This window comes from Hydra vulgaris, chromosome 03, assembly GCF_038396675.1.
Source record: "Hydra vulgaris chromosome 03, alternate assembly HydraT2T_AEP".
Lineage (NCBI taxonomy): Eukaryota > Metazoa > Cnidaria > Hydrozoa > Anthoathecata > Hydridae > Hydra > Hydra vulgaris.
Genome location: NC_088922.1, coordinates 11371358 through 11382500, shown reverse-complemented (window position 1 = coordinate 11382500; position 11143 = coordinate 11371358). Strand labels below are relative to the sequence as shown.

At 25.6% G+C, this 11143-nt stretch overlaps 2 protein-coding genes across 5 annotated transcripts in view; one reads left to right on the top strand and one right to left on the bottom strand.

The window, feature by feature from the left end:
- Window positions 1–9192, bottom strand: part of LOC100203414 (origin recognition complex subunit 3) — a 49370-nt gene extending 40178 nt beyond the window's left edge. The window contains exons 1-2 of the mRNA XM_065792333.1: window positions 9063–9192; window positions 1520–1593 (exon numbers count right to left, since the gene is read on the bottom strand). Coding sequence (XP_065648405.1) covers window positions 1520–1555 — 36 coding nt within the window. The 5' untranslated portion in view covers window positions 1556–1593; window positions 9063–9192. The remainder of the gene's footprint in view (window positions 1–1519; window positions 1594–9062) is intronic.
- Window positions 7373–11143, top strand: part of LOC101237889 (AP2/ERF domain-containing protein PFD0985w) — a 37351-nt gene continuing 33580 nt past the window's right edge. For 2 of the 4 annotated variants that reach the window (XM_065792331.1, XM_065792332.1), the window contains exons 1-7: window positions 7440–7460; window positions 7581–7650; window positions 8238–8483; window positions 9045–9251; window positions 9432–9509; window positions 10001–10060; window positions 10187–10282. In XM_065792331.1, coding sequence (XP_065648403.1) covers window positions 7581–7650; window positions 8238–8483; window positions 9045–9251; window positions 9432–9509; window positions 10001–10060; window positions 10187–10282 — 757 coding nt within the window. In that variant the 5' untranslated portion in view covers window positions 7440–7460. Of the gene's footprint in view, window positions 7474–7580; window positions 7651–8237; window positions 8484–9044; window positions 9252–9431; window positions 9510–10000; window positions 10061–10186; window positions 10283–11143 lie in introns of all 4 variants that reach the window. The other 2 variants (XM_065792329.1, XM_065792330.1) reach the window with 2 other exon arrangements.

The window sequence follows — 11143 nt, the reverse complement described above, 5'->3', positions numbered from 1 at the left end:
AGATTGCAAAACTTGCATCTGCAATTTTTCAATTAAATGTTGCATCTCTTTATAATGCTCGCCACTTTCTTACTCAGGATTCTATTCTTTATCTCTATAAATTTTAAATCTGTTCTTGTATGAAATACTGTTGCCATATCTGGGGCAGATCTTCTAATGACGCCCTTTCTCTTTAAGACAAGGTGCAAAAACACATTGTAAACATAGTTGGACATGCTCTTACAGCCTACCTCCAACCACTATAACTTATCTTTTTCTCTTTTCTATAAATACTATAATGAGCACTGCTCTAAAAAGCTAGCATCTCTTGCGCCATCTACTAAAATCCATTCTCGTGTTACTTATCATTCAATTAAGTCTCGTCCTTTTTAATGTGACTGCTCCAAAGTGCTCCAAAACTTCTTACTGGTTTTGTTTTTTTCCTTGAACATCAGTTCTTCGGAATTTGCTTCCTTTATCTTGTTTTCCTGATTCATATAATTTGCAATCTTTTAAGTCGTCTGTTAATTGTTATCCTGCTCTATAAACTTCATTTTTTCTCTTCCAGAAACTTCCAACTCTAATAGTGGTTGCTTGCAGCCATGTTGGAAGTGAAGATGTTTAAAAAAAAAGAGAAAAAAAAAAACAAGAAAAAAAGGTTTTTTTTAATTCCTAATAAAATTATTAAAATAAAACGGTAAAACAAACATTTATATAAATTTCAAATGCGAACATTTTATTTAAATTGTAAACAAAACAAATTTCAAAAAACAGAAAAACGTTTTGTTAATTAAAATAATTAAAATAAAACTTGCAAAACTTTTGTTTGTGTTCCAAACTTTCAAGTAAACATGGAGGTTTGAAAGAAAAGTTGGCGAACTTAGCGTTTGTTTTTCTGTCAATTTTATGCTAAACATTCAATTTGTCAAACCTTGATTGAAAATTTTGTGCCAACCTGATGCAGAACTATAACAATTTTGGGTTGGCAACCTTTTTTTTGCTAATTCTGAGGGCTGCTGTTGTTTGTAAACAGCAAATGTGAATAGTTTGTAAATAGTAATTGTAAACGCCAGTTTAATGTAACTACGGGCTAAATAATTTCAAAATAGTAAACTTATAGAAGTTAATAACAGCTTAGGAAACTTTTATATGTTGATACAAAAATAAAAAAATCCCTGAGTCCCACCATACCTACAATGCAGCATTGGTAGAACACTCACTTCTTGATCAAAAAGTTACAAGTTTCATCCCTATTATGCCCCTTGCCATATCAAACTTAATTTGTTTCTCTGAGCAATAACTTTTTTTTGTCAAATTTGTGTTTTGGAGTTATAGGATTCTAACATAAAAAAAAAAAGAAATCCTTCTTAACTGTAGTAGCTGTCTCAGCCTTTAACTTTACTGTAGTAGCCCTTTAATTGTAGTAGCCCCCCCCCTTCATCCCTCACTGCAGTAGCCTCCCTTTAAGAGATTAACTGTAGTAGTCCCATCACCCTAAATTAAGTAAAGAAAAAAATATATACCATTCATATAGATATACCTTTGATATAGAGTTTGTGGTAATGTCATCACCCATGTTTGAAGTGCTCTAGGTTTTATACTTTTTTTGATTTTCTGAAAATAACAATTTACATCATTAATAATATTATTAGTATAAATGTAATAACATTAACAATAATAATATTAATATCGCTAATAAAAATAATATTGATTCCATATCGAATAAACTTATAATTTATTAAAAATAAATGTACTCATTTTATTTTAAACTTTTTTTTTTTACTATATTTAATTTACTCATTTAATAATAACTAGGGAATTATATACAAATGCATTCTTTTTTCAGCATAACTTATAACAAGTGAATAAGATATTTGTCCATTAGACTAAAAAATAAGAATTTTAAGACCTACTTTTTATTGTATAGGTATGCACATTTTACTGTTAAGTGCTTTTTAAATATTTGCATATTTATACTTATAAGAGCATATTTAACATTTTAATGAGCATTTTTCTTTCTTTTTCATATTTAATAAATTTAGTAACAGAGTATAATAAATCATCTAAGCATTTGTATGGAATAATAAATTGTATAGACTAATAATAATTTTAGCTAGTAGTTATTAATACAAATTTATTTTTAAAATTTATTTACTTTTGTTGTTTTTTTAACTATATTTACCTACCCATAGCCAAGGAGTTACAGCAATCAAGGAATGCTAGTCTTAATATCTTTTTTTTATATATATTGTTATTACAACTCTTTAACTTCAGATAGTAATTATTGTTATATAAAATTTTATTTTCTATTTTTTTTTTTTGTGCAAATTTAATTTGTTTCATAAAAAAATTAAAATTAAATAACTACCATTATATTGTACAAAAAGGTTATGTAAAACAGATCTTAAATTATACAAAAAATAATGTTTAGAGAAAACTTTCTATTTAAATGTATTTGTTAACATCTTAAGGTTTGTTACAAAGAGATGTAGAACAAATAAGCTTTGTATAGAAACATATGAAAGCTAAATCTCATGGCACACAGTCACACAGCTTATTTAAACATAATTATGTTGCTCAACAATTATGTTATAAAAACAATGCTGCCGAAACGTGTTTTTTTTTTTAATATTACTGTTGAACAACATTGCTACAACTATTGGAAACTAGACTTAAACAAAGTTTGCGTTTTTACTATTTGAATCAAATTCAATTGTAATCTTTATTATTAAAATTCAATTTTAGTATGACAATCTGAACTACAAATGTTCACTGTGATTTGTATAACAGAGTCTGCAAATAAGTAAATCCCCATCATTAAGTAAATCTGGCAAATCTATGTGAAAACATCCAGGGCATGCAACCCTAAGTCTCAGATTTTGATGATTTTTAAACCACTTAAAGATTTTAGTAAAATATGAACATCCTAAAAATTTTATCGTCTAATTTTACTGGTTATTTAGATATGGCTATTTTAACTTTGCCTTTAACCAACAAAAATCTGCCATTTTAAAAATGGTTTTGGTCCTGGTTTGTTAGATGTGTTTTGGAAAGTTAAAAATTTGTTCCTTTAAATATTTTGGGGCAAGGAATCCAGTAAACAACTTAAAATATTTAAAAATGAACATAACACCTAAAATTTAAATGTTTATTACAATTTTACTGGGGCGAGTCCAATAACAAAAATGCAGATGTAGCTCAATTTTTTTTCTCCTTTAGAAGTTGTCCTTAATAGTTAAGTTATATTTATTACAAAAAATTGGAGAGTGGTCTTTTCTAAAACAGAAATAAAAACATGGTGAAATCTACTTAAATTTATTGTTTAAAAGACAGGTATTTTGATCAAAAGAGAAAAAAAGGTGGTAACTTGACAGTTTTGGCTATATCAAACTGTTCTTTTAATTGTTTTTTCAAAGTGGGAGAATTATATAAATGCAGATATATATCGCAAATGTAGTTTTTTTCTCTCCAGAAGTTGTACTAAATATTTTAGTTAGAGTTATTATTTACTCATTAACATTTACAAATTAACTCAAAAAATAATTGAGACTCCAAGACAAAGAGAGCACTTGGAAAGAAGTTCAACAAACAAAAGTAATATAAAAAATTTTAAAATTAAAAACTCAACAAATTTATTAACTATAGTGTTATAATCATTCACATCAATGGCTTATGTTAGCCCTGATTTTGTTGTTGGGACATTGATTACTGCAACAAAACTTGATAATAGTACCCAACAGATATCATCTCTCTGTGGCCAAATGAAGTTTTGAGAAAGACCGTGAGGGTGCATAAACTTAATTTGAATATCATTTGTTGTAATATCTATCTCTGTAACCATGCCTACCCACCAAAAGGAACTGTACTTGCATGCAACAAAATCATTTAGATTTGATACAATTGCAACATCAAACATGGCTGCTTTCGACAGTATAAATCTGTTTACACATTAATCCTCATTTTTTCTTTTAAAACTAACTTCCAAATTTGAAATGGGTATGTAATGGTTGTAACTTCCAGTCGCTGGAACAGTTTCTTTGGTAATTTTATAAAATATAATTGTGTTTATATTGGCAATGCAAAACTCAGGCATATCATTAACTGTCAATATTTGGTATTCCAATGTATAGCAAGTTTGGCATTTAGCAATATATGAATGTTGATTAATGCAAGAAACAACTAGTTGTTTATATTCAAACAAGTTTACTGTCTGAGTAATTAATTGAGATCTATCAGTACTTTCCCATTGATTAAATTGAATTTCTTCTTCATTAATCTCACTTAATTTCTCATCTAAAAATGCCTTTAAGTTATCATAACCTGGACATTTGGCACATCTATGAACCATGCATTTATTATTACTTGTATCGGATACTAATTTTGACATTAAATCTTTGTATGTAACATTCCATTGGATAGCATTTACAAGCAATATTGAGTATTGATAGTGAATACATACACAGTTTTAATAGTGAATACATACACAGTTTTGATAGTGAACACATACACAATGTGTACTGCTTGGTCCCACACTAATACACCATTTTGGACACAAACTACAAAACTTTGAAAATCCTATTTTAAAATCAGGGTGTTTACTTTTAAAATCAAAGTTCATGAAGGTAGTATAACAATAATCTTTTTTGTTGTGGAGGACAACCTTTGTGGAGGACCACCTTTAACCGTAACACTATCTTTTTTACCAGGCATAATTCTAGAATATACAACTTGTTGAAAAAATTCTTGAATCAAAGCTGTAAGAAAGTCAGGTATTTTTTGGCCTATTTTATTTTCAATTTTAAGTTTCCTAGCACACCATATAAGATATTCAGAAACTTTTAAGTATTCTTTATTTTTCTAGACCAAGATTCAGATGTAAGAGTTAATATTTGAATTTTTCTTTAAAATGGTTTAGCTTTAAGTTTGTCTTTCAATAAAGTTATCAATTGCAAGATCATTTGTTTGTTTTTTTATCTGTAGGATGACTGGAAAAAGTTGAAGCTGCGCTAAAATTGTCTACTGCACTAAAATTAAATTTACTCCATAAACACTTGCTACTTTTTCCATTTTTGCATAGGTTTAGGCTAATTTTCTTTTTGCTGTTACAACTTGTTGATGTTTACGACTCCATGAACTTTAACTGGTGAGACTCCAATTGATATTAAAGAAATGTCTATTGTTTATAACAAGATTTACTTTTAACAAAAGATACATCATCATCAATTTCAGACTCCAATTCATTATCAGAAACTTCATCACAATTTGACAGAAACTGAATATTATCCCTAAAAAAGATGCAAGAAAGATGTATAATTTTTTCATTGCATGCATGCGGACAAGGTTATTCAGGATTTTACAAAATTTTACATCAATAACTAACATAACTTTAATTTTACATTATAAACATTTCTAAATAATAAAACTACTGAAGAAACAGAAACAGTCAACAACAACTAAAACAACAGTTTGATACAGCCAAAACTGTTTCAGTTACAAAATTTTCAATTTACCACCTTTATTTTCTCTTTTAATTTATTAAAATACCTGCCTAATAAGCAATAAATTTAAGTAGATTTCACCATGTTTTTATTTCTGTCTTAGAAAAGGCCAATCTTCAATTCTTCATAAAAACTATAACTAAACTAATCAAGACAACTTCTAAAGGGAAAAAAAATCAAGCTGCATCTGCATTTTTGTTATTGGACTTACCCCAGTCCAATAACAAAAATTGTGATAAACCTAAAGTTTTCAGGTGTTATGTTCATTTTTAAATATTTTTAAAAATGAACATAACACCTAAAATTTTTATGTTTATCACATGTTGTTTTACTGGATTCCTTGCCCCCAAATATGTAAAGGAACTAATTTTTAACTTTCCAAAACACATCTAACAGAAACCAGGACCAAAACCGTTTTTAAAAATGGCAGATTTTTGTTGGTTAAAGGTAAAGTTAAAATAGCTATATCTTAGTAACTGGTGAAATTAAACAATAAAATTTTTAGGATGTTCATAATTTACTAAAATCTTTAAGTGGTTTAAAAATCAGCACAATCTGAGACTTACTCTTGCATTTTCAAAAAAAATTGGATGTTTTCACATGGAATTGCCCTTATGCAATATTATAACTGCAAATAAGTCCATTAATATATATAAAAATTAAAAATTAAAAGGGGGAAAAATAAATAAATAGGAAAATAAAATGTTTTGTTGAGCATATTTTGCTTTGATTTTTCAGAACATAATTTAAGCACTTATTTTTTTTAGAGCATATCTTTAGCTCTCTTAAGAATAACTTAATTACATTTTTAAAAAAAATATTAAAAATAATTTCAAATAAGTAAAATATTTAACTTTATAAAACTATATTATAACTAAATAATATTTGCTTATGTGGAAGTTTATTTTACTTGTGTATGTTTGTATTTGAATTTATTTTGATCAAGCTTAAAAATGCATTTAAACATAATTAAAAAAAAATTATTTAAATTATAAAAACTTTTAAATCTTGATTGTACATGTTACAATGTACAGTGAAATATTAGGTAGTTAGGTTTGATGCATTTTGAAAATAAAAATTGTTATAATAAAACAGCCAATTTACAGCAATATTTGTAACATAAATAAACATTGTTATTGAAAGAAAACTTTTAAATTTAGATTATAATATACTGTATATATTACATAATATAATATATATGTTAATTATAATGTTCCGAATTTTTTTTATTATATTTAAACAATAACTTCAATTCAAAAAATATGAAAATCTTTTAATCACAAAAGATTGATATGTTCAAATTCATAAAATAATATTAATTTTTTTTTTTAATTTTATGTTTAAAAAAAAGCAAATGAGCAATCCCTGGTTGCACAAACCATAATAAACAAATTTTATTTTTATATATAAAACAAAATACAACAGTTCCAGTTTGGTTTCACAACCTACAAAAAACAACTTTTATTTTCATTTGTAAAGTAAAATTAAAATTAATGTTAACAAACAATATTATAAATAATTATTTCAAGTTTTTTAGTTTGAACAAAAAAATTCAATTTAATAAAAATAAACTTTGAAAAACAATATTTGCTACAATGCAAAACATGTTGTAAAACAAAAAAATGTTTAAAAATAATAATTTCCAAAAAATTAAATTACAAATTAGATCATCCAGCATTTATTTTTGGAAAAGATTTAAAAATCAATAAAAATAATGAATGGAAGAAAATAATATTTTTGAGAAAATAAAAAATAATTTGCTAACTATCATCACAAGAGGTGCTTCAAACACAAGCTGTGACAACAGTTTTTCATTTATTCATAAGCTTGCAGTGTGAACAGAAAATAACAGCATGTGTCTATTAACCTAACACAGGCTCTGCATTTTTTCAAACAAACTAGTAAGTTACCTTAAAACTTAAAACAACATCTCTGTCTTCAATGACATTAAAATTTTAAAAATAAATTATACTACTAATTAGTGTAAATAATTAGTGTAAAAAATTAATAACCTTTATTTTTATATTTAGTATAATTATCATTTTTTTTTTTTTTGTTATTATAACTAAAACAAAATTTTTAATAATATATAATTTTCAATAGATGATTACAGAAGTTGTTATTGTGCTTTTCTACTGTATATTATCTTGCGACTCAAAGAAGACTACAATAGGTCAGATTTAAATATTATAAATTTTTTACAAACAAGTATAAATACAACATTGGACAATAACACCACCCACCTCCTACATTCACACCCACTTTTTGGTGGTGGGAAAAAATTAGGATAAATGATATGATATAAACTAAAGCGAACTATTGATAATATAAATAAAAGAACTCAGTTAAAAATATATAAATTTTTTATAACAAATAATTATATAAAAAATTATATAAAAGCTATAGTTGAAAACAAAAAAAGTAAAAAATACCATTTGTAATAAATTGTAGATGGTTACAAAGAACTTTATACTAAAGTTGAGAGCATATTATCTGCAACAAAATGGGTTATTGAATCCCCTTTTTTCTCACCTTGTAAAGAACCATAGCTTGTGCCAATGCAAACTAAAGCTGAGACTGTTACAACTTAAGACTCATTTTTTTGATTTTATTTTAAATTTGAAAACAGAACACACAAAAAATATAGAAATTTCTGATGCTGAATTCAAAAAAAAAAAATTTTTAGTTCAAAAAGTGGATTCTTGGAAAAATAATTCTTAGTAAATACTTTATTTGATTTTAAAGTATTTTAATTTACAGTGAAAAGAGAAGAATTCCTTCAATATGATGCACCAAACTTTGGTAATAACATGGAATTCCCAAATCAAATTGAAGGTGTACATTCAAGAACACATTTTGAAGCAAAAACAAATATTCCTATTGAACCAAGTCAAGAATTAATAAACGAGGATGATCAAAGCAATGAAATTCCAATTGGTCCATTAGAAACTCTTGAAGGGCCTAAAGTAGAAGGAAATGTCAGATTGAAAGATTTGTTAACATTTAGTAAGATATATAAAAATTCATTTAAATACTGTTATTTTTATAATAAATTACCCTTTTTAACATTATTGTTGATGTTAAACTGAAATAGGAACATGTGCGGAGCAGGGGGAGGGAACCCTGTACAAACTGCCATACTAAAAAAGGGGAAGTAGTGATGTCTGAAACTGTGGGTGTGTAGCATCTATGTACAAAAGAGATCCATTAAAACATATTTACTACTGTGTACATGCTAATAGATTCTACAAATTTTAGTTTTTGAAATAAGCATCATAATTCAGATATATTTTTTTAAAAGTGTAATGAAATAAGATAATAATCTTTTTTCTATAATAAATCTCCCTTATATGTTAATCATTCAAATTTCTGACCTATTAATATATATATTTAATGAAGCCCCACCTCGCAACCCCCATATGTTCTTACTACAGTGGATGTCAATATGTGTGTCAGTGTAAACTTTTAAAATCAAAATTTTAAAACAAAAGAATAATAAAATAATGAAAATAACAATAAAATAAAAGTAAAAGTAAAAATAATCTTTTTGTTTGAAATAACACGTAGTACGAAAAACCAACATACCAGAAAATCCTTATGAAACTATTCCACAGCAAATACAAGATCAAAACAAGTATAATACAGATTTAGACAACAGCCAACCACAGAATTTACTTGAAATGCTTGCAAAAAAAAACTTCATTACTCAAGAAAAGCAATGGTCTGCTAATGGAAGATTTCAGAATATCCCAACATATTTTCAAAACGGCATCGGTAACATATTTTGATCTCCCTTTTTTTATTAACCATCTTTAGTTATACTTTCTTCTTTAGTTATAATTGTGAATTTAACTACATTTATAAAATTTTATTTCAATATAACAGTAACTACAATTTATTCATTGTATTGTTATCAAATGTATTGCATTAATTAAATAAATCACATTATTTAAGCACCTGTTAAAAAAGAAGAAATACCCCACACAAAAGAAATGAAAGAATCACTTAAAGAAGTTATTGTGAACAAAAAAGGTCTGACTTAAATTATATCATAAGCATATTACAAAAAATGATTTTGGTCTATTTTAAGTTAAATTAAATTTAAAATTTAATATATACTAAGCATATTTTAGTAACAATATTATCAATATATTATTATAAATATAAAAAAATTTACTAACATAATAAGTACAAACAATGTAAAAAACAAACAACTAAAATAAAAAAAGTAGAAATATAAAATATTAACAATTTTATACAATAATACAAAAAATAATTAAATATAGAAAATAAAAACAAGATTAAAAAATAAGTGGACAACATACCTATTACCATCATAATAAGTAAATTTTCAAACAAACCAGAATTAATGTACCAACTGAGTTTTCTTTGAAATAGCTTACTAATTAAATTTACAAATATAATATTTTAAAATATTAAACATGGTCAACAAATATTTTTGTATTACTCAGCTAAAGAAGCTTTAATACAACTTATAGTTTGTACAAAGTGATTGTTTTTAGATGCAATGGAAGAATCAGAAGATTCAGAGATGAAAGATAGTTATGAAGCTATTTATGGACGTAAGTTAAGTTCGCTTAGCACCATTTATAATGTTAAAAAGTGTTATGTTAAACTTTATAGAACTTAACTGAATGATAAGATGTTATAAATCCAAAATAAGATAAAACGGTTTATATTTATTATAGGATCAAAAAATGCACCATACTATGGAGCTCAGATGGTAAAGAAATCTGCTGTTCCAAAATTAAGGAATGAAGAAGAATTTAGACCATTCAGAAAAGGTGATATATATATATACATGTATATATGTGTGAGTCCTTAAAAAGTTGAAAATAAATTTAAAAAATTAAAACTGAGGTCCTATATTAAATAAATTAAATATAGAACCTCAATTTAATAACAAGTTTCTCCATTTTCAACTTGTTTTCAACTTGTTTCTCAGCAAAGTAACCTTTTTTATCAAGGTTCATGTTTTGGTGTTAAAGAAATAAAGAGAGTGGCATTCTCAGCCTTTTGAAAGAGAATAACATTAAAAAAAAAAGAAAAAAAGTTATAAGTTATTATATTCCTAAAGTAGAGTTTTATGTGCAATTGTTTTTGCTTGTTTTTTGCTATTTAAAAATAAAACTTTCACTTATTTATTGTTCAATTTTCGACTATCATATTTATACTAATATTTTAACAGTAATATATAATTTAAATACTCAGAATTATGTATAAAGCACATATTTTAGGGTATTTAGTTGAAACTAATATCATTTGCTTATCATTTCAAATTCAAATTTACCATTTTATGAAAATGTGTTTCAAACTTTGATAAAAAATAATTTAATAGAGGATTAGGCAATAACATTTTCTGAAAAAAATCAATGTGGCAATCTTTCAGCTCAAAAAAAATATAACCACTTTTTTAATTAAAGTTTTTTGTTAATATAACAGGATTTACATTATAAATGTGCAGGTTGTAAATACTGTTATATTGGCAAAACCACATGCCATTTAAAGACAAGAACGATTGAACACTAGTCAAGAAAAAAAAACTCACACTTACAAACATCATTTATATACATTGTTTGATGAGATAAAGTTAAAAATAACTAAATAATGTTTACTACTAAAAGTTTCATGCGTTGGCAATCATC